The 20,472-nt window shown below is 51.3% G+C and overlaps 6 protein-coding genes across 6 annotated transcripts; 2 read left to right on the top strand and 4 right to left on the bottom strand.

Annotated features, from left to right (window-relative positions):
- Positions 1-3,244: 3,244 nt before the first annotated feature.
- ALTATR162_LOCUS3805 (uncharacterized protein) lies at positions 3,245-4,026 on the bottom strand (the record flags this gene model as incomplete). Its single annotated transcript, XM_043311413.1, has 2 exons — positions 3,245-3,952; positions 4,003-4,026. 2 exons carry the CDS (start codon positions 4,024-4,026, stop codon positions 3,245-3,247), a joined length of 732 nt encoding a protein of 243 aa, XP_043167348.1.
- Positions 4,027-5,714: 1,688 nt separating this feature from the next.
- ALTATR162_LOCUS3804 (uncharacterized protein) lies at positions 5,715-6,545 on the bottom strand (the record flags this gene model as incomplete). The annotated part of the gene is made up of 1 exon (XM_043311412.1): positions 5,715-6,545. The coding sequence occupies one exon, from the start codon at positions 6,543-6,545 to the stop codon at positions 5,715-5,717; it is 831 nt and encodes a 276-aa protein (XP_043167347.1).
- A 1,748-nt stretch (positions 6,546-8,293) lies between these two features.
- Positions 8,294-9,301, bottom strand: ALTATR162_LOCUS3803 (uncharacterized protein; the record flags this gene model as incomplete). The annotated part of the gene is made up of 1 exon (XM_043311411.1): positions 8,294-9,301. The coding sequence occupies one exon, from the start codon at positions 9,299-9,301 to the stop codon at positions 8,294-8,296; it is 1,008 nt and encodes a 335-aa protein (XP_043167346.1).
- Positions 9,302-10,960: 1,659 nt separating this feature from the next.
- On the bottom strand, positions 10,961-13,501 carry ALTATR162_LOCUS3802 (uncharacterized protein; the record flags this gene model as incomplete). Its single annotated transcript, XM_043311410.1, has 1 exon — positions 10,961-13,501. The coding sequence occupies one exon, from the start codon at positions 13,499-13,501 to the stop codon at positions 10,961-10,963; it is 2,541 nt and encodes an 846-aa protein (XP_043167345.1).
- Positions 13,502-15,705: 2,204 nt separating this feature from the next.
- ALTATR162_LOCUS3801 (uncharacterized protein) lies at positions 15,706-17,900 on the top strand (the record flags this gene model as incomplete). Its single annotated transcript, XM_043311409.1, has 2 exons — positions 15,706-16,429; positions 16,480-17,900. 2 exons carry the CDS (start codon positions 15,706-15,708, stop codon positions 17,898-17,900), a joined length of 2,145 nt encoding a protein of 714 aa, XP_043167344.1.
- Positions 17,901-18,778: 878 nt separating this feature from the next.
- Positions 18,779-20,430, top strand: ALTATR162_LOCUS3800 (uncharacterized protein; the record flags this gene model as incomplete). The annotated part of the gene is made up of 6 exons (XM_043311408.1): positions 18,779-18,811; positions 18,864-18,943; positions 18,996-19,191; positions 19,239-19,305; positions 19,356-19,670; positions 19,808-20,430. The coding sequence occupies 6 exons, from the start codon at positions 18,779-18,781 to the stop codon at positions 20,428-20,430; spliced, it is 1,314 nt and encodes a 437-aa protein (XP_043167343.1).
- Positions 20,431-20,472: the final 42 nt, after the last annotated feature.

Below are 20,472 nucleotides of genomic sequence, written 5' to 3'. Positions count from 1 at the left end.
AGCTAGATGCTTTCTTATATAGGTATGCAGATTAAAAGCGCTGTTAAATTGCAGAAAGCGATCAGGCAACGGCGCATTCGTATCGCCTAAGCATAAGAGGCAATGCCCAGCAACTATAATTACACTATTAAGCTAGATAATGCCGCAGAAGTTGTTGAGTTCCGAGAGGTAGTATAGTTCAAGATGCTGTGACTACAGCTCGTCTAAACGGCACTATTCGTCGTGCTCGTAACAGTAGTGCATCTTTGTCAGCATAGTCTAATCGTTAGGGACTCGATGCTCTTTAGAGACGTAATAAGCAAGCTTCTCGTAACTCTAGAAAATCTAGAGGCACGCATTCTATAGACACTAGTAACTGCGTATATCGTAGATATGCGTCGTCACATGAGAAGAGTTGGCCCTGTAAGATTTTCCACGGAAGCTAAAATTGCAGTCGTACTAAGCACAACGGTGAATGTAGGCGAATTAACGGTCCATGTGTTCTCGTGCATGTTGTATGTGTTGTTTGCGGGCACAATAAAGTAAGTGCTCATTCATTCGATCCGGCCTTGATCTACCATCGTTAGTAAAGCACACAACATAATGCAGAGTACGTACCTCTTGTTGTTCTTATGAAACTAATGTCTACACACACTACAACGGTTCTCCTTAGTGGGTGAAGCAGAAGCATAGGCGTACCGTTTCTTCTCTAGACGAGAGATTTTTACCATTAGCTCGAGTATGACATCGAGCGAAATCTTAGTTCCTTTAGCCGCGATATTAGCTGCTGTAGCGCAGCTAGGGTAAAGCAGTCTCGACATAGCTTTCTGTTTAGGCTCAAACTTTAATAGAGCTTGCAGATATCGCAATAGAGTACGCAAAGGCTTTGTTGTAGTTTGTCTAGAAGTCGATAATGTTGCAGCATCAGAAGAACTAGTACTCTCCCCCCTAAAAAAAGCCTCCCGTTGCTTACAGTACGCGACTTTTTGGAATTGCCGTCGTATAGCATACTCTTAGCTTAAAGTTCGTTCTAATAAACTTACTTCCTTAACAGTCTTACTAATCTCCTTAGCTTTTAGTATAACACGGTCGGTAAGTTAAGATCCAGGAGGCACTAGTGCAAGAAGATTCCTTTTCAACATTATAGAAGTGTTTTCGTCAATAAGTTTAGTCTTTTGCTCTCGCCTATAGATTATAGACTAGCTATCAACTCCCACGATGCCAGAAATGTAATACAAGACCGTATTATCGTTGGAATGACCTATAAGTAACCTCCTCTAAGCTGGAGTTGCCGTCTCTTTTAGATGGTTAGTTAAAAGCAAGCATCATATTATCGTGTGATACATACTCTCTACTACTACAGCATAAGCCCTGCGGAAGCAATATGCACTTAGCCTGTCTTCGTACCTAGCCTGTTGTCCAAGACCCTTAATCATGTTGTTAAAGCAATTGTATGTGAGGATATCGTTTTCGGAGACTATGCCGTTGTGGCAGATACCTCGAAGGATAGGTCTTTTCTTCGCCTCCGGCTTGTAGCGATATTTGTACAGCTTACTACCTAGTAGCAGTTGCTGTGCTGCAACGTCTTAGAAAGACTGACAGTCCGCGAACACTCTGTCTGCCAGTGCTAACGCCAAAAAATGTGTAACTAGACATAGAGCTCGCGTAGGTTCTTCGTAGAGAAGCATTACAGGTCTGTTTTTTTTTCTTAGAGTTAAGTCTTTTGCGCTTAGAGGATCCTTGCTTACAAGTGCTTTTTGTTGTTGCGGTGTCCTTTTCAGTTGCGCAACTTGACATAAAGAAGAAACCCTACGTATTCTTCATTTTAGAAACGTACAAGAGTGATGTTACCATACAGGAGCCCCTCATTACTGTGTTTCCAGGCTGCTAATTTAATAATTTCTCCTAGGCGACTGCCTAAATATGTTATGAGGACGATGGAGAAAGCCAACTGCAGACGTGCACGTGGATGCGCAAATTAATATTCGTCGCACACCCACATAAATTAGATTAAATCCTTAGCGACGAGCAAAGGAGCCACTAGCTTAATATAAGCCCTAGTTCTAATCTTCTCTTTATGTACGAGCTCTTTCGTAATGTAGTTCTCTAGCTCCTTGTTCTACGCGGAGCTATATTAGTAACAAGTGTATAACTTAATAGCTCGTTTAAGTAAAGACAGGCGGTTTCGAAGAGTAGTGTCTGTGATGTTCTCGTCCAGCTAGCCAGTTCTTGTTGCAGTAAGCCAGAACAGGTGCATCTTAATACGGTATACAGCGGGTGCTTCTCCAAACTTAGGGTTTACGGGTTCGTTAGAGTAGAAGGTTTCGAAGAATCTAGCTTGTTAGCAAAAGATTTGCACCTAATGCTAGTCCTTAACTTACTCTATCTAGAGATCTATAGTGTACTTGTGTGACTTGTAGCTTGAAGGAATCAACATAGCTTTCACGTCTTCCTGCGTAAGCGGAGTTAGCTCTTCCTCGAGCTAAACAAGAGAGTGCAAGTGCGCAAGATCTTTACTTTTCTTCTTGGGCGCCATAATAAGCACACGGAGAAGTTAGGACCGTAGAGGGAGTAGCACTGCAGCGGAGACAATGTGAGGACAGGAAGGTTGTGAGCCTGATCCTGGCGGCAACTCATCCTTAAACCAGTGCGCTGCTATTGCAGCGAGTACTGTTATACGCATACAGGAATGGTGAATGCCTGTTAATGGTTATTCGGGGCTATGGTGGTGGGGGCTGCGGACGGAGTCGCGATTCCTGAAACGGGTAACCGAAGACCAACCTCAGTTAATTGACCTCAACACGGCACCGTGAGTTTTGACGGATGGCGAGGGTGAACTAATTTTCAGTGTCCTATGGTCGTATGTGGAAGTTCTTGAAATTTGTCATAATACAACGTCATGCATAAATCTCCAAGATTGTCTTGGAGCCACTTTTCTAAGGCTACTTCGAACACAACATCAGACACCATCCGGGTCTATCTACACCTTTTAGTAGTTCACTCATAGTTTTAAAGCATATTACTTTTGTATGTCCTGCTTCAATTTCTAAACTAAAGCATCAGAGCAACCACTACTCACATGTTAACTCGCAGCAAGTAACACCATTAAATGCACATTGATTTCATAAACCGGCCCTACAAAGAGGGGATCACTGATGATGTTGAGGACTGTAAGTGGCATTAAATTGATAGTTGCCAAACGTCTGAACTAGTTTCAAGCAATATGCTACTAATCTTTCCTAGCGCCCTGCAATATCCCAGCCGTTTACTTGCCGCCATTGAAAAGACTAGAAATGCCTTTGCAAATCGCGACAACTGCACCTGCGAACTCCGTCGCCTTTTTCATCTCTGGCTCATATTCAGTCAGGGTTTCGAGCATGCCCAACGGGGTATCCAACACGGAGCAATCAAATGGCGTAGACTTGTCATCCCACTTCAACTGGACATGCAGCATAGTGTGGAGCGACGAATGTCCCTGCTCATCAATGCTCCACATTTGAATGTTCATATCGCTTGGTGCCTTGCACATCACAATGCTTTGCAGATCACAATCGCTATTATACGCCGTACACTTCTCTTTGTAATGCTGCGTCTCGCATTTTGCGGCACGAATGATGGCCAGAGAAGCTAGGTTGATGGCTGTCTCGCGCTCCGCTGGAGAGTTCTGGTCGAATTGTGCCTCAGAGACGCCCAATGTGAGTGTCCCTTTCGCCAGACCGAATCCTACACCTTTGTAGAGAAGATCTTGGCTGTGTGGAGACGAGGGAGAGGCCGCGCAAGAAGTGGAGTAGCACATCTTATCCAGCCATTGAGAGATGGTGGTGTGTAGCCAGTTCAAATTGTTTGAGCCAGAAGCCACCACTGCTGCAGTACTGTCGGTAGAGAATTCTACAGATGTTGAGTAGGCCGGAATGAAGGGTTTCTCGTTTGCCGCACAGGTGTAGAATGATAGGCCATTGTCTTTTGAGCAGAACTGTGGACATGGTCAGCGGGCATCATCATGACACTATGGAGGGTGCGTACCTTGCTTCCATCGCATTGCAGCATGCGGCCTGATTTGGGGATGTTTCCGAGCAGTGATTGGGCACATGCGTTCTGGTAAGGATTAAAATCATAATTTGTCGATGTGATCGAGAGATGAACTCACGCAATTTGGTTTTCCAAAGGTACCTTGGCAGACATAGTTAAAGCCTTTAGTGCCACAAACTGCTGAGTTGGGAGCATTAGAAGCCAAAAAGGGATTTCGAGTAAGTGTGCAGGTGCCGCTCGGCCCAAATGTTGGGCAATCACACGGAAACGTCTGATCTGCCCAAGGCACGACTACGGCCGCAGTCGAAACAGCCGCGACGAGGATCATGGTCCAAATTAATTGCATGGTGAAACAGCTGGTCTATCTGACGAAGAAAAGAATGTTTGCAATAGACTGAGAGTACAGAATGATATGCGGAGAAAGTAGAAGCTTTGTTCGTGATGGAAACAGGAGTTCGATATAGTGAAAAGAACGTTGGCAACGAGGAGTTATATACCTAGGTAGTATTGTGTCTTGAGGTTGAAACCTGTACAGCCTTCTATCTCATACGACACCGTGGAGCATCCACTGGCTGACAGTCGAGGCATCGTGCATACGGAGGACTATTGACAGGCAAAGGGACAAAATTGGATCGCGCAATGATCATGATATTCTGCCACTTTGAGTACAGTCCGTTCATGAGTCAACTTCTGGTTGGCTGTGATCTTAATTAGTCTCTCTTGAGGTCCAAATGGGAGCGACCAATTAACTCCCGGGCAGCTGTAGACTAGCTATCTTTAACGCCCCTATCTGTATGGCGGGACACTTGCGAAGTGAGACACTCTTGATGCTTTTTATCAAAACAACACTATCAATGACTGAGAAGTGCAGATGGCTGGTGACATTTGTCACGAACGCTAGTACTAGTGTAAATGTATGGAGGACTAGTAACAGGCAACAAGGCAACAGGGCAAAGCCGTTCGCACATTGGTGACACGAGATTACAGGTTTCAAAACGTTATAACTCACCCAATAACTATCCAAGATGGCTGATTTATGGCTCAATCGATAGCTCTCAGCTGTCTAGGTACTCTCATCAGCGTTTGTGCAGGGGTGGGTAGTGAGGATAGCTACAGATAGCCGCCGGGTTACCTCCAGCAGTCGGCGTCAAAGCCTCCGACTCTTAGAAACATCAGGTCAGAAGAAAATCGTTTACTGTTCGCAGATAGTGAGCTCAGTAGATAAGCTGTAAATAGCGTCCTCATATCCAGCGGATAGGACAGAGAACTATTCTTGAGTGTTCTATCGTCGTAGGTATTAGATTTGGCTTTTGCACGCCTAGGACTATATACTCACCAACAGGCACTAAAGATGGTCAGCCTGCGCCTGTTTCACGCATAGAGACTTCGAACACAGGGAGAAGCCTTTCAGGTGTACCTGCCCCTGCTTTGCGATCAACATCTGGCTTCTAAACACTTTCTCTTTCAGTTTCCCATTTCAATGTTCAGAGTGCAACGCCGGAACAACACGGCGCAACAGCCGATCACAATGACGCAAATTGAACGAAGTGAAGGAACACGACAGAAACAGAATTAGAATGGATACATTCATGTGACTATCGGACATTGCCTGGAACCCAATCCTTCTTCCTGATGCATAGTGCACACGTGACCCCAACCTCATCCCTACCTCAGAACACCTCATCCTCTCATCCATCATCCATCACTTAAATGTACTGCACAGTGAGCTGAGATCCACTGTTGATAGTAACATCAGTGTAAACGGTGCTACCCTGCTTGAGATCGATGATGGTAGCACTGCTCAAACCCTCCGTTCCACCAGTGCTGAGAGCGGCACTAGCCTGTGTGAAAACAACAGTACCAAAGTTGCTCAACGCAACCAAGCTGCCTCCAGACTCAAAGTCCTCAACAATCCACTCTGCATTCTGACGGCACAGAACGGAGCCACTGGGTGCGCTAAGTGTCTGGCTGACACTCTTTCCTGTGCTCACATTGGTGAGCTTGACCGTACCCTTGGTAGTAGAAGTAGCGGTGATGTCGACTTGGATCACGTTACCTGCCTTAACGGCGAAGTTGCTGAAGTCGTAGGCGTAATCGGGGTACCACTCGTACCAAGCATCGTAAGATACAGCACCGGAGCTGCTGACGGTGAAGTCGATACCCGCCTGGAGAAGACCGCTGGCACATGAATCGCCATCGATACCGACCCAGGCTGATGCGGACTCGGTTCCACCAGAACCAACGTGCTTAGGCGTGGGAACGGTGAAGCGTCCGGTGGCGGACTTGAAGTAGCCGGAGGAGGGCTGCTCGAGAACGGCGCCCGACCAGTTGGACGAATAGTCGACGTGGGCGGTGGTGTTGTCTACATCGGCGACAAATTTGGAGTTCTCTTTAGCGGCAGTACCCACCAAGATCATGGGCTGGGTCCTGTGGCGGCGGGTGCCCTCAGCGCGAGACTTCACACGCTCAGCGAGGGATGAGGGACGGGCCAGGACGGCGCCCGTGATGGCGGCGATGACAGCGATGGAAAGCTTCATGTTGAAAAATGAACGAACTTGAGGCTCGGGAACGAGAGTCGAAGAGAGTAAGGATATTTAGGAGGAAGCGATGGACTGAGGGAACTTGCTGCGTTGCTGATTCTAATAGCGGCATCTGACGCCCCTTATATACTGCTCAGACTCGAATTCAAATCCCCTTGTTGTATACCTTCGCACGGCTTCGGTACACGATGGCGCGATAGTCCAGACTCGATACCCGATGATACCTTCCTGATATTCATTGGTCAGGCGCATAGCTATCCAGCAGGACGCGCCCTTCTTGGTGGATTGGAACGCGGCCACGAGATCAATCAGGTCAAATGCCGAGATAGAGATCACTAATTGGCAGCTCTAGTCGTCTGTTCAAGCGCTCTTGCATCTCAAGGTCGGTGTATTTCCGGAGAGTACAAGGGTATGGAAGGACATTCTGCATGTGTATTGGATTAGTCGGTATCAGAAGACCTCTGAGAAGGAGCCTTCTGGTGTATGCGTCAAAGTCCACCTATCAAGTCACCTAGATGTTCAACAACTGTACAAGACAGTTCCCGACCATGCGGTCGTAGTGCTTGCATCGACAGGTCCTCCTGCCTTTCTGGGAAGCCATCCGAACGCGCTCTTGAAACCACGGCTGCGAATGGAAAAGGTGTGGTGGAGAAGTAGGTATGTTGTGCAACCAAATCACAAGACCTTTGAGAACGTTGCAAGTCCTCGTTGTATAGTAGAAATCGCGACCTCGAGGTTTTCGAGCTCTCTTCTGCTCTACGGTGTAAACTCATCTCGCACCGAACCTTGGTTTTCATCCACATCGAATTTCGCAATTACTAGTGCGGGAGGACCCAGTGCAACAACGGAAGGAACATGTAGCGTATATATGCAGGATATATTAACTGCATCAGAAGCTTGTTGTTGCTTATCAGTTGGCGTGCACTTGGCAAGGGTTGGTGTGGTGCTGCTAGTACAATATAGGAAGTTCGTGATAGGTGATGGCCGATATTCGTAACTTAGGTATGCTTAGCTCTGCTCCTGCCAAGATAGCTTGCAAAAGCTTGTTCGTGGTCGGAGAATAGGTCGAGTTGAGATGGTGTGTTGACTGTTGTTGGAGGATTGTTTGAGATGGATGTGAAGGCGCGAAATTAGACGGAATTGCGCTATTGATTTTAGTGGGGCACCCACATCTGCGCGCGTGGGCATGCATCCCCAAATGCCATCTTTACGAAAATGTAGATAGTATTTACATTCCTAGAGCCATGTGCGTCTAACTTGAGGAAGCAAAATAGCTATGTACATGTTTGCTTGGGTCTAGTTGGCCTAGATGTCATTAGAGCAACCCTGTGACCTAGCAAACGCAGGGCTGTAAATTCTAGCGATGCCGCCTAGGACCCTCTCGCACTTCGCTCAGTACCTGTCGTGCAAGAATCTAGAAGAACCTCGTAAGTTCTGGAATGAGGGGCAAAAGACAAGCAGTATAGAGCTCACCATGCCAATGACTTCATGAATAGTCTCCAGTCGCATCACTGAGTCACAAGTAGCACATGTCAAACAAGCAGGGAAGTTACAGTGACTTTTCGGAATCCATTCGTCGTGAATGCTATATTTACATCAAAAGAAGTGATAGCCGATCTCGCGGTCTACTAAGAAGAAAGATATGGGGGGGGTTTCCCATCAAAGAAGATATGTCTCAAAAAGGGTCCAACCATGAACACCAGTTCATGCAAGAGAGATCGTCTTGCGACCGTCAAAGAAGGCGCTTAGAAGTGGAAGGCGCGGGCGTGGCGGCGAGCCTTGGAGGCAGAGCTGCCAGTGGTGGTCTTGAGCCACTGGATGAACTGCTCGATGGTGAAGGTCTCGGGGAGAGCAGAGCCAGACTCGTTGCCGGACGAAGGAGCGGCAGGAGTGGCAGCGGGCTTGGTGGCGGAAGGAGTCGAGGGCTCGGCCTCCTCAACGGGAGAGGGAGTGGCAGAAGGAGCGGCGCTGGAGGCTGGGGAAGGAGCCGCCGATGAGGGGGCCGCAGAGGCAGCGGGCTCGGAGGGGGTGGAAGGGGCGCTGCCGCCGGTGGAGGCACCGTCCCAGACCTTGGGACCAGGGACGGTGTAGTCGGTGGCACCACCGTAGATGTTGAACAAGACACCGGGGTCGGTGGCCTTGTAAGCCTTGGTCATGTCGACACCGGTGGCAGGGAGGGAAGCAGAGCCGCTGCCAGTGACCTTGATCTGACCGCAGCCGTTGTAGAACTGAGCCTTGGCCTCAGCGCTGGCCTCATGGAGACCGATCATCTCGGGGCGGATGAGGTAGTCACCAGCCTCAAGGTCGGGGAGAGTGATCTCGACGAGACCCTTGTTGGCAATGAAGTTGTCAACGCCCCACTTGCCGTTGGTAAGACCGTCCTCGTAGATCTTTGTCCAGACAGCACCCTCACCGTTGGTGTCGGCCTTAGCAACGTAGACCATGACGGGTCCCTTGTGGGAGGCAGCGATGGGCTCGTCACCGTCACCCTCACCAGAAGAGGGGTCGTTGTGGTGCCATTGCATGCCGATCTTGGAGCCAGCAGCAACCTCAACCTGGTCAGCGGTAGCCTTGCCACCGTTGCAGATCATGGCAGTGGAGGTGACATCGAGGATGGGGTTGTTGCCGTTGGAAGGAGTCTGGACAGCGAAGTGCTGGCCCTGGTCCTTGCCGTCAATGACGAAGCTCTGGAAGGTGGTGTGCGCAGCAGCGAGGTTGGCAGCAGCCAGGAGGATAGCAGTCTTGGTGAACATGTTTGCGGTTGTTGTGTTGGTTGGTTGGTTGGTTGGATTGAAAAAGTTGAGCGTATCTTCAAAGATAGAATGAGAACGAATGAATGATAGACGAATGGATCGAAAGTGAGTGTAATGCTAAAGAGCGTGTGAAAATGAGTGTCAGCGTCAAGCTTGATGCCCTTCCAACGGCGATGGCCTCTGTATCTCTTATACTCCTTCCGCCTACACGGCACGTTCGCGCCATGACAAGATTAGTGTCTTCACTGACAGAATCCTGACAGCGCCAACGACATGAAACCCGGGTCTGTGGATTGATGCCAAGCACCTGTCAATCTATTCCGCGCTGCACTAGCACCAGAAGCGGATGCGTGGCTTCGTCTAGCTGCCGCAGAACGTTGAATCGAGGCTTTGTCCGCTCCCACGCCCCATAATATGTGGTGAGTTCTTGTCGGGGAGAGATTTGAAGGCGCCGCCTCCATGCATGTGCCTGGAAATGGCCTGCACGACATCTTGAGCGTCGAATGACGCGAGAGCCTCATGGGAAACGTGAAACCATGTCGGGAAAGCTTGAGCGGTTGAAGTCTGCCATCGTACCGCGGCGTTTAACGAAACGTCATGCGATGAAGCGCCAACATGTTGCTCGGTTCATGCCACTTGCTGCATACTGCATCGAAATGTTTACAGTTAAAGGTTTGTTTATGCCATAACGTTCTCTCGAAAACCAATTGTTGTGTGTTGCTAGTTCCTCCCAGACAGCAAGGCTGCACTAGGAAATCTCCCTACTCTTCATTATTCGTGCCACCAGTCTACAATGACTCTCGTTTTTTTATGATCTAATCTTCTAGAACCTGCAGTGCGAAGGGGAAGCAGCCTCGGTGGTGGGGCCAATTATTCCGCGAAGCGTGTGTTTGCTCGCGAGACGACATGAAACGAAATCCTTTAGTGGGGGAGATTGCGCGCCTGTGCCTGCCAAGACAATGGTGATGTTTCGACACTTCCGAGGCGCTCATCAAAGAACAACGCTTTCCGTTTGAGTCGTGACGCTTTCTTCCCATGGTTCTCAAAATGAAAAGAACCACCGGTTATACAATCTTTTCGCATGAACAGCCAAAATGCCGCAGCCCGTGCCTCGAGGTGCTGTGAACTACCCACCCACTTGGTGAAGGATCAGGAATGAGGCGCTTGCATTACCAAACGCTCGTTCTCACTGTATATTGTTTTTACGGTTGGTAGGGAAGGCGTTGTGCCGATGCACGTCGTTGTATTGTGGCGTGCACGTAGGAATGTCGCCCCCGCTGTGGTGCCGTACTCCAGCAACATGCGGGATTCCCTCGAGCTTTAAGTACCTCCTGGATCCTCAAAATATGCTCAATAGTTCTCATCGTCTACCAACTATCCTGACCTATGGGTATCGGCAATCAAGGATGTGCACTAGTTCTAAGTTGATGCACTCTATCGTACTTTTGATCCCCTCGCTGGAAAATATTCATCAATAATTGCATCGCTGCGGTGTGTCCCTTGGCCCGGCGCCGCGGATGGATCCAACACCGATATTTAGTTTGTTGTACACGTGGTATCCCTTACTGGTAACATCCCAGGAACGCCCTTTCAATGCTCTTTATACTCATTATTAGATCGCGAGCCCATGCCAAGGACCAAATAACTTGCTATGCTATCTCAAGCAAAGCATAAACAGGAAATTATAACAGATGCAAACAGCATCAACCTCCGGTAGGTCGAGTGCGAAGCTGTACCCTCTTTTCGACTTGTCGTTGTCGCCTGTCCGTCGGGCCTACTAGCCCCTGCACTTGCGTCTGCACTACTTGTGACGCTTTGAAGCCGAGTGGTTGTAGCAGGGAACAGGGCGCTTTTTGTGGTGCGGCCTGAGCTTCCGTAAATCAACTCTGTCGCTCCTGACGCGAGACTAATCGTAGTTCCATCGACGGTAATCGTGCCACCTGGCGTCAATGTCTGCCCTCCGATAACGAATGTCGTTCCACTCCCAGATTCTGCGGTGTACGTCTGCACACCGATGGTGAGTAACGGCGGGTTGGTGATGATGGGTTGGGCTTGAGGTGAGATGGAGCTGGTCTTCCCGTTGACGACCAGAGCTGTAGCTCCGGGCGCAAGGGAAACCGTAGTACCCGAAACAACGATAGAGCCACCTGCCGTGAGCAACATCGATCCGACGAGATATGCTGTACCCGTCCCTGGAAGCGGTTTGAACGTCGCATGTCCGATAGTCAAGGGAGGCGCCGTGATAAGTGGAGGAGCTGGGGTAGTCAAGGTGGACGTAACGCCGTTGACCACGACTAGGGATGCTGACGGTGCAAGCGACAATGTGGTGCCAGAGACAGTAATTTGTGGACCACCAGGAATGAGTGTCTGACCATCTACCACAAACGTAGGCCCCAATGGTTCTGGAAGAGCACTAATGACATCATTTCCAAAAGTGATCGAAGGAGAGCTGCCGACCTGCGGACCAGGAGTAGCGAATGAGGAAGTAACTCCATCAATGACGACAAACGAGGCAGAAGGCGCAAGCGACAACGTAGTTCCCGAGACGGTGATAGCTGGGCCACCTGGAATGAGGGATTGATCACCAACAACAAACGACGGCCCAGACGTGGGCGGAAGGGGCACGAAAACATCGTTGCCAAGATTGATAGTCGGTGCAATCGGATTCGGAATGACGGAGGTAGCACCATCCACCACAAGAAAAGATGCTGAAGATGCCAATGAAAGCGTAGTACCAAATACAGTAATTGCCGAACCACCAGGCACCAGAGTCTGACCAGCGATAACGAATGTGTCTCGTGGATTATCAAGAGCAGGGAACACATTGTTCCCAACAGTGAGGGCGGGCGGTGTTATGTTGGGAATGGCTGGAGACTGTATCGTCGAGGACGCCCCGTTAACCACCAGAACACTTCCTGAAGATGCTAGCGACAGCGTAGTGCCCGAAACGGTAATGGCGGGGGCACCAGGGGCGAGCGTTTGCCCTGACACGACGAATGTCGGGTTAGGCCTATGATGGTTCTGATGATTGAGACTATCCGACCCGTCCTGAGTTGCTTGCGCCGTTACTGTCGAGCTGCCAAGCATAAATTGCGGCGGGCTGCCTGGAGCTGGCAATGATCCTGGCAGAGCCTGGGTGGAGTCTCCTATAACTACGATGGAAGCTGAGGGGGCTAGACTGACAACGGTGCCATCAATAGTGGCAACGCCTCCAGGAGAGAGTGTTTGCCCTGGGCCGACAAAGAACTGAGTAGCAGCATTGGGTGTAAGTGTCGTCGAGCCAATTGTCAGCACTGGTGGAGGGCGTGACTGAGCAACCTGTGGTAGCATAGACGTCCTGCTACCCACGACGATAGCTGTAGCCGATGGAGCAAGCGAAACAATAGTCCCATCTCCTATAGTGACAGGAGGCCCTCCAGCTCGCAAAGTTTGCGAGCCCACCATAACCTCCGAAGACGGACCAACCACGACAGCTTTTGTGCCCACAGAACCAACGGTAACCCGAGTGAACTCAGGAGGGTTCACAGCATTGTTGTTATTATCGCCACGTACCTGGGTTTTAGGAACCGAGTCAGGTCGATTGTTTGGCTTGAAGGTGGTAGGCGTCGGTTCGCTGTCAATGCCCGGGAGATTCCAGTCGGCTACTGTAAGAGGGGGCTTCGAGGTGCCAGTACCCCAGTTGTTTACAACAATAGGCAGATCGTCGAATCCAAGAACAGAAGACTCGGCGTGGATGAGAGCTGGGGCCATACCGGGCCAGTTTTGGTAGTACAGGTCGACAATGACAAGGACAGTTACGACAGCCTGGAGCTGTCCAGCATCACAAGCAGACTGCGAAATCTGCTCGAGAAAGCCATCTGGTATTGGGCCTGTTACCGAAGGTTCCTCTTCTATTCCTTTCAACCAATAAGGATAGACCAGTGCAGAAGGTAGTTGTACCGTGACTGTTCTGTTACCTGATTCGACCTCATAAGCTGTAAAATAGACAAACGGTGTTGCGGAAGTTTGAACTATTGTGCTGTTTGGCCCAAAGGTGATCGTAGCAGTGGCCGAGGGAAAGGTATCCGGGTAGTAGAGGTCATACAGTCCGGCATCCGACGTAGGAATGACACCTCCAGAGGGAAAGGGTGAGTATGCTGCAGACCGATAGGCAACAGACGTAGTAGCCGCATTGGGTCTTGCAGTATACTCTTCACACATCGTAAGCGTGAAGTCCCATGCGGCATAATATGACGTGCTATAACTACACACAAAATCCGAGGCCAATGCACTAGATGCATCAAACGTCGTGGTGTAAGGAACAAGTGTATACGAATCGACATTACTGAAATTTGATGCTTGTGTTGTCATGATCCCTACCACGTGGCTGTAAGTTGGGACGAACCAGTAGTCCGCACTCGCACTGGGAATGTTGATTGTACATGTCGCGTTAGAGATGCGGGTTTGCTGTGTTGCTGTGCCATTGGTAAAGGACAGGCCGGTCTCTGGAGTTGCTAGCGGTACATGTTGGGCTTGCGCCAGTGTTGTATTAAGAGCGTCTGGCGAAGTGGCGTTTGATAAATCAGAAGAAATCTGTGGTCCAGTCGAGGCCGCATCAGTTGGCCGAAGGATTCCATACTCGCTAGAAATCCCTGTAACGAAGCTGCTAACGCTCCGCGGCAGAGTACTTGGGAGAGTGACTGCGAGCGTCGAAGCATATACAGGCAAATTCGTTGTGATGGTGACGTTGGAGTATGGGGCTTGATGGCTTGGTTAGCACGCAGCGATACAGAGCCGCGAGGCGCAATGGGATTTGGCTTTACCACGACGGAACACGGCTCCCGCTACGGATGAAGCGAGGCCTACGGTGAGAAGCGAGTGCTTTAGATACATGGTGGCTGTAAAGTGTCTGCGTGAGCAGCACTCTACGGATAGCGAACGTCGTGCTCTCAAGTCGTCCCGAGAGAGTGGTGGACATACAAGAGTGCAGCAGAGGCAATCTGGGTGAGCGGGTCCAGCGCGTTTTGCCCTATCGACGGCACCGACTGGCGTGGTCCCGAGCAGAGGCATGCATATTTATCGGAAGATCAGCGCGGGAGGTCGCTAGACTAGGCCCCTGGTCGAAGTCCGACACCTGCTTGTACATTGGTTGCATTCCTTCTTCCTCCTATTCCAGACAGGGATTAGAGGCTGGTGGCACGTGAGTTGCTGGCGGACACCAATAGTATGGCCTCATCTCACAGAACATGAGAACCTCGGCCAGCACTTTAACACGTTGAATGTGGCTGCCACGCAGGTCCATGGGCGCAGAACCCCAACTACTGCATCAGGTTGCTGCCGGTTCTCTTGCGGCTTGGGCGGAGCCACTAAAAGTCCGGCCTGCCTATCACGGCATAGGCGATTGCTTGTATTTGTGCGACACGCCTCTATACCATTGTAGACATCCCTTCCTGTTCCTCGCGCTGAAGGTTTGATTGCCCATCGTGCAGGCATTGTTGAGGCTCTGGTAGACATCGATACGCCACGTTCGCGATGCATGAGAGATGCATAAAAAGCATCCACGCCAGCACTATGGACAACGAATGCCGGCTCGACGCTCGTAGTTCTGTGCTGTTGAGCATGACGATCGTTTGGTAAGTTCCTGGCAAGCGCGCCGATCTGCCAGGCTGAAGAGAGGAAATCTAAGCGAATGCGCCGCTCAAGCGCTCCAGAATCTACTGTTTCAAGCTTGATGTTCGGCGTAGCTGTCTGGAAGTCCGGGCGAGGGCGTCGTGCGTTGGTAGTGGATGCCATGGTGGCCAAAGCCCAGCGCCTTGCCGTGGCAGATGGGAGCTCCAGAAAGCCCAGAGGCCCACCCCAGATTGCGCGAACATGTGCCAATCGGTGTAAGGATGAAACGAGGGGTCGGGTGCCTCACGGCACTCAGCTGCCTTCATTAATGATGCTGCGGAAGAATACCGGCTGAAAGCGACGGGAAGAGAATGGCCGTCTCACGGAGTTGAGGCACAAGCCTCTCTGTCCGCCGCGCAGTATCGAAGCAGCATGATGAAGGCGCACAACAGAGGACTCGCAGAGAAAGGCGACGGTTGAGGCGTTCCCGCAAAAAGTGCCATCGCGGAGAATGGCGGGTACGTCAAGTCCAAAGGAGCCGTAGCCAAGTGACAAACTTCGTTAGAGCATTTGGTGCAATATATGCCTTGGCCTGCTCGCTCGGCTGCCAGGCCAGGATCCGGCCAATCTGGCTCGACTCCAGACTTCTGACTGAGAGTGCTTTTGCATGCTGTCCGCGTCTTCTTCTCTTTCCTCCCCTCTCTCGTAGCGCTGGCGGGGATAGACAATGCCCCTCGGTGATGCTGCTCATTACAATCTTCGAGGTTGAGTGGCCCCAGTCGTGCGTCCTTCCGCGCGCCGCTTAGTCACGGAACATGATCCCTTTGCGAGGGCATCGCGCCTCCCACACGTCCCGATGCGCCTTCCTTGCCGCCGCCTTGCTCCTGCCCTTCCTTGCTGCCGCCGACTATGTGCAGACAAACATCACTGAGACGCCCAACTTCAAGTTGCTTCCTGGCATCGCCTCGGTGCCGGCACCCGTCACTGTTGCGCCGGACCAAAACTGGATAGGAATTGATGGCGCATGGAACACATTCACTCTGACCATAGGCGAGCCCCAGGAGCGCGTACAAGTCTATGTGTCAACTGCCAGCCAGCAGATATGGGCCATTAATCGCATGGCCTGTATTTCCAACACCACGGACCCCGCAACTGGAGAGATCACGGCACTCAACGTCTTCGATTCAGATTGTGAGCTTAGTCGCGGTTACTTGTTTAACAGCAGCAATTCGGAAACCTGGCAGCAGAAGGGCTTCTATCAACTCTGGATTGAAAAATATCTCGGACTGGTCGGGAATGGATTGTACGGCTTCGATTCGGTGGGTCTGGGGAGGGCCGGGGAGATGGGGCCCTCTGTCCAGAACACTACGATCGGCACCTTGGTTACAGCCAACTTCTGGCTCGGGCATATAGGCGTGCATTCTAAGTCGACCAACTTCTCTGTCTTCGATGAGCCAGTCCCAAGCTACATAACGACTCTGTTCACGCAGAAGAGTATTCCCAGTTTGTCTTTTGGCTACACTGCAGGCGCACAGTACCGTAAGACAGTCCCAAATTCCTCCCTACATATCACTGACTCGTGTGTTTAGGTGATCAGACAGTCCTCGGAAGTCTTACGCTTGGCGGCTACGACGCCTCCCGCCTCATTCCCAACGACCTTACCTTCATCTTCGCACCGGACAATGAGCGTGACCTGGTGGTTGGTGTCGTTGGCATCACGGCAAATACCACGTCGAAAGCAAACATTGACCTCCTGAAGACGGACGACGTCACCATGTACATTGATTCGACGATTGCAGAACTCTACTTGCCAGTCGAAATATGCCAAGCTTTTGAAGATGCGTTTGGGTTGCAGTACGACGAAGCGACTGATCTCTACCTTGTAGATGATACCCTTCACCGGAGTCTCCTCGCACAGAACCCCAGCGTGACGTTTACTCTCGGACAAAAATACAGCACCGATGCCACTCTACAGATCACTTTGCCTTATGCTGCCTTGGATTTGGAGGCAACACCTCCTTATAGAGGACTCAAAGAGAAGACGAAGTACTTTCCGATCAGGCGAGGTGATGAGTCGCGCCAGTGGATATTAGGCAGGACGTTTCTGCAGGAGGCCTACTTGACTGTAGATTGGGAACGCCAGAACTTTACCGTGTCGGCTGTTGACTGGACGTTTGGAAAAGCACCAGAGATCCTTCCCATCGTGTCGCCTACCTATGCAGTTCCACACTACACTCCCCCGAAGAAAAAGCTTTTATCGCCCACAGCAGTTATTGGGATTGCAGTGGGAGGTGGCTTTTTCGTTGCTTTGGTTTTATGCGCAATCGGATGGTGGTTCTGGCATCGTCGGCACAAACGCAAATTGGAAGCTATCAAGGAGAAATACGAGGCCGAAGTCGCTGCGGCTGCAGTCACTAAGATGGATCCACCCGTTTTGGAGGAGGCTCCGACCTCTCCAGTACGAAGTAGTACCGAAGGTATGACTGTCTTCCCGAAAGCTGAGCTCCCTGGTACATCTCATGTACATCACGAGATGGGCTCCAACGTAGGAGAGAAGAGTTCATTGCTGGTGCATGAGGCAGACGGCAAGGAGCGTCAGATTTACGAGATGCCTGGCGACATGCCTGTGCTTCCGGAAGCAGGCGGCCGTCAACTGTCGGAAAAGGAGTCCATGGTGGTACGTGAGAGGATATACAACGGCGTAGATCCAACCGGTACGCCAGACGCACCACCCGTGGCACATGACGAGTCGCGAAGGCTCGTACCGATCATTCCCTCAGAAGTGTCGATGGTGAGTGATCGACTACCGGCTGACAACGTGTCGCCTATCACACCACGGACACCCCGAGACGGTGCGTTCTTGGAAGCTTCGGACACATTTTTCCAACTGCCGCCCTACCGTGCTCGCGATGGAAGACGCACCGAATCGGATGACGATCCCCTCTCCCCCGTCTCGCCTCTGGAAGGGTCTACGGATGCCTCCCGACGGCGGTTCTCCTACGAGTCATGAGCCCCAAAAAAGCTGATTGTTTAGCGACATTACGACTTGCGTTTACTTTGTTTGGCATAATTGGCGGGGGTCTCTTGGCTTAGCGACACGCGGCACCGTTGTTTACCACGGATATGGCGTTTGAGAGACGATAGTTTTGATTTTGTGCATGCCAGAGGCTGAATACCCATCTAGACGGAGGCACGTGGTAGACACGAGTCGAGCCACGTTTTGTTAGTGTCTATGCTGTAAATACCCTCTTTTCACGTACATAGCAGCCGTCCGTGCGGCGGAAATGCACAACAAGCTGCTCGCAGCGCTAGGCTCACGCGTTCATCTTGACTGGCATGCACCCACTGAGGAACCGGTCTGGCCGTCGGCTGGCTAAACGGTCATGGGCCTGCAACGGGCAATTGTCCTGATTGTAGGGCAGAGCCAGCGGCGCGGGCGAAGCGGTCTGAGGAAGGTGGCTATAGCAGCGCCTTGCCGCCTTGGGCCAAGGTGAACCCCTCGTATGCGCTGCGACTGGATACCAACCCCACCATAACCCTCACGGAGGCCGCGACGAGGCACAGGACGACCGCTTTTCTGCATCGTCACTTTGTCAATCGCTTTCCTATTGCTTCATACTTCCCGGTGAAGACTCTGCGCCTTCTTTGACCGTCCCACCGCCAGCCCGGTTTCCAGAGCCGCCCGCCCCGCTTTGTGTTGAAGCAGCTCCTGTCAGTCATCACATTGGCCGCGCGCCTAGCCTTATATCATACCTTCCTCTGCCGCCTGCACCTTCTCTCTGCTGCTCGACTCCTACGACCACCTCGATCGTTACTTCCTTCCTTGAGAGAGAATAGAAAGAGCTTGCCTTGGTTACCCCTCGCCCTTACCCCGCCACATCTGCCACCATGGGCGACCTCGCCAACCGCAAAGTGTTCAAGGTAGCGTTATATCCACCATTCAGACCCGAGGATGCGCATTGACAGGTCTCAGGTGTTCAACCAAGAGTTCATCGTCGACGAGCGCTACAATGTGACCAAGGAGCTAGGACAGGGTGCTTATGGCATCGTCTGGTACGACTCGAGCAGCGGCGCGACGCATACGAATACTGATTGTGCCATGCAGTGCGGCTACCAACAACCAGACAGGCGAGGGCGTCGCCATCAAGAAGGTCACAAACGTCTTCAGCAAGAAGATCCTTGCGAAGCGAGCCCTGCGCGAGATCAAGCTGCTCCAGCACTTCAGAGGCAAGTCTATATTGCACCCGTCGGCTGTGACACTACTAACACCTGCCAGGCCACCGCAACGTAAGAAACACCCGGTCCCACAAGTAGACTACCCAACACGATGCTAAATTCCCTCGCACAGATAACATGTCTCTACGACATGGATATTCCCCGCCCAGACAACTTCAACGAATGTTACCTCTATGAGGGTATGGATTCTCCCCTCTCAATTTGGTAGGGAGATGTTGACACAGTGCAGAGCTCATGGAGTGCGACCTGGCAGCCATCATCCGCTCTGGTCAGCCGCTTACCGATGCCCACTTCCAGTCATTCATCTACCAGATCCTGTGCGGTCTGAAGTACATCCATTCGGCAAACGTCCTCCATCGCGACTTGAAACCTGGCAACCTTCTCGTCAACGCCGACTGCGAGCTTAAGATTTGCGATTTTGGTCTCGCAAGAGGTTTCTCCATGGATCCCGAGGAAAACGCAGGTTACATGACTGAATATGTCGCCACCCGATGGTACAGAGCTCCTGAGATTATGTTAAGTTTCCAGAGCTACACGAAAGCTAGTAAGTAGTTACCCTCTTGTTCCGCTTGTGCACGTCAGATTTCCTCGTTGGTGGCATGTAGACTCTGGGTCTGCGTAGCTACGGGCGGACCCCACTTAGTCACCCCCACATTTCGATTCATGGCTGACTTCGCGTAGTCGACGTATGGTCAGTAGGCTGCATCCTCGCTGAGCTACTTGGAGGCAAGCCCTTCTTCAAGGGCCGGGACTACGTCGACCAGCTGAACCAAATTCTGCACTACCTTGGAACACCAAACGAAGAGACACTCTCGCGAATCGGCTCGCCTCGTGCCCAGGACTACGTTCGCAACCTACCATACATGCAGAAGATCTCGTTCCAATCGCTTTTCAGGAACGCCAACCCGGACGCCCTCGATCTGCTCGACCGCATGCTCGCTTTCGACCCATCGAGCCGTATTTCAGTCGAGGAAGCCCTAGAGCACAGGTACTTACAAATCTGGCACGATGCCTCCGACGAGCCTTCGTGCCCGACAACATTCGACTTCCAGTTTGAGGTCGTTGAGGAGATTCCAGAGATGAAGAAGATGATTCTGGATGAGGTCAGCCGCTTCCGCCAGATGGTCCGCGTACAACCCGGTGCAGGCGCTGGGGCGAACCAGGCGCCGCAGGTCCCAATACCCAATAACTACGACCGCGCTGGCTATGAAGACCCAAGGCCACAAGAAGCGTTCAACCAGGGTGGATGGAACGGCAGCGACTTAGAGCGTGACCTTCAGGGCCTTGACGGCCGTATGCGATGATTGAATTCAGATGATGGTGTTGGATACAAGAAACTTCTCATT

The sequence above is a fragment of the Alternaria atra genome (assembly GCF_907166805.1).
Source record: "Alternaria atra isolate CS162 genome assembly, contig: 23, whole genome shotgun sequence".
Lineage (NCBI taxonomy): Eukaryota > Fungi > Ascomycota > Dothideomycetes > Pleosporales > Pleosporaceae > Alternaria > Alternaria atra.
Note: the sequence above shows the minus strand (reverse complement) of the source record. Positions and strands in the feature narration are given on the sequence as shown.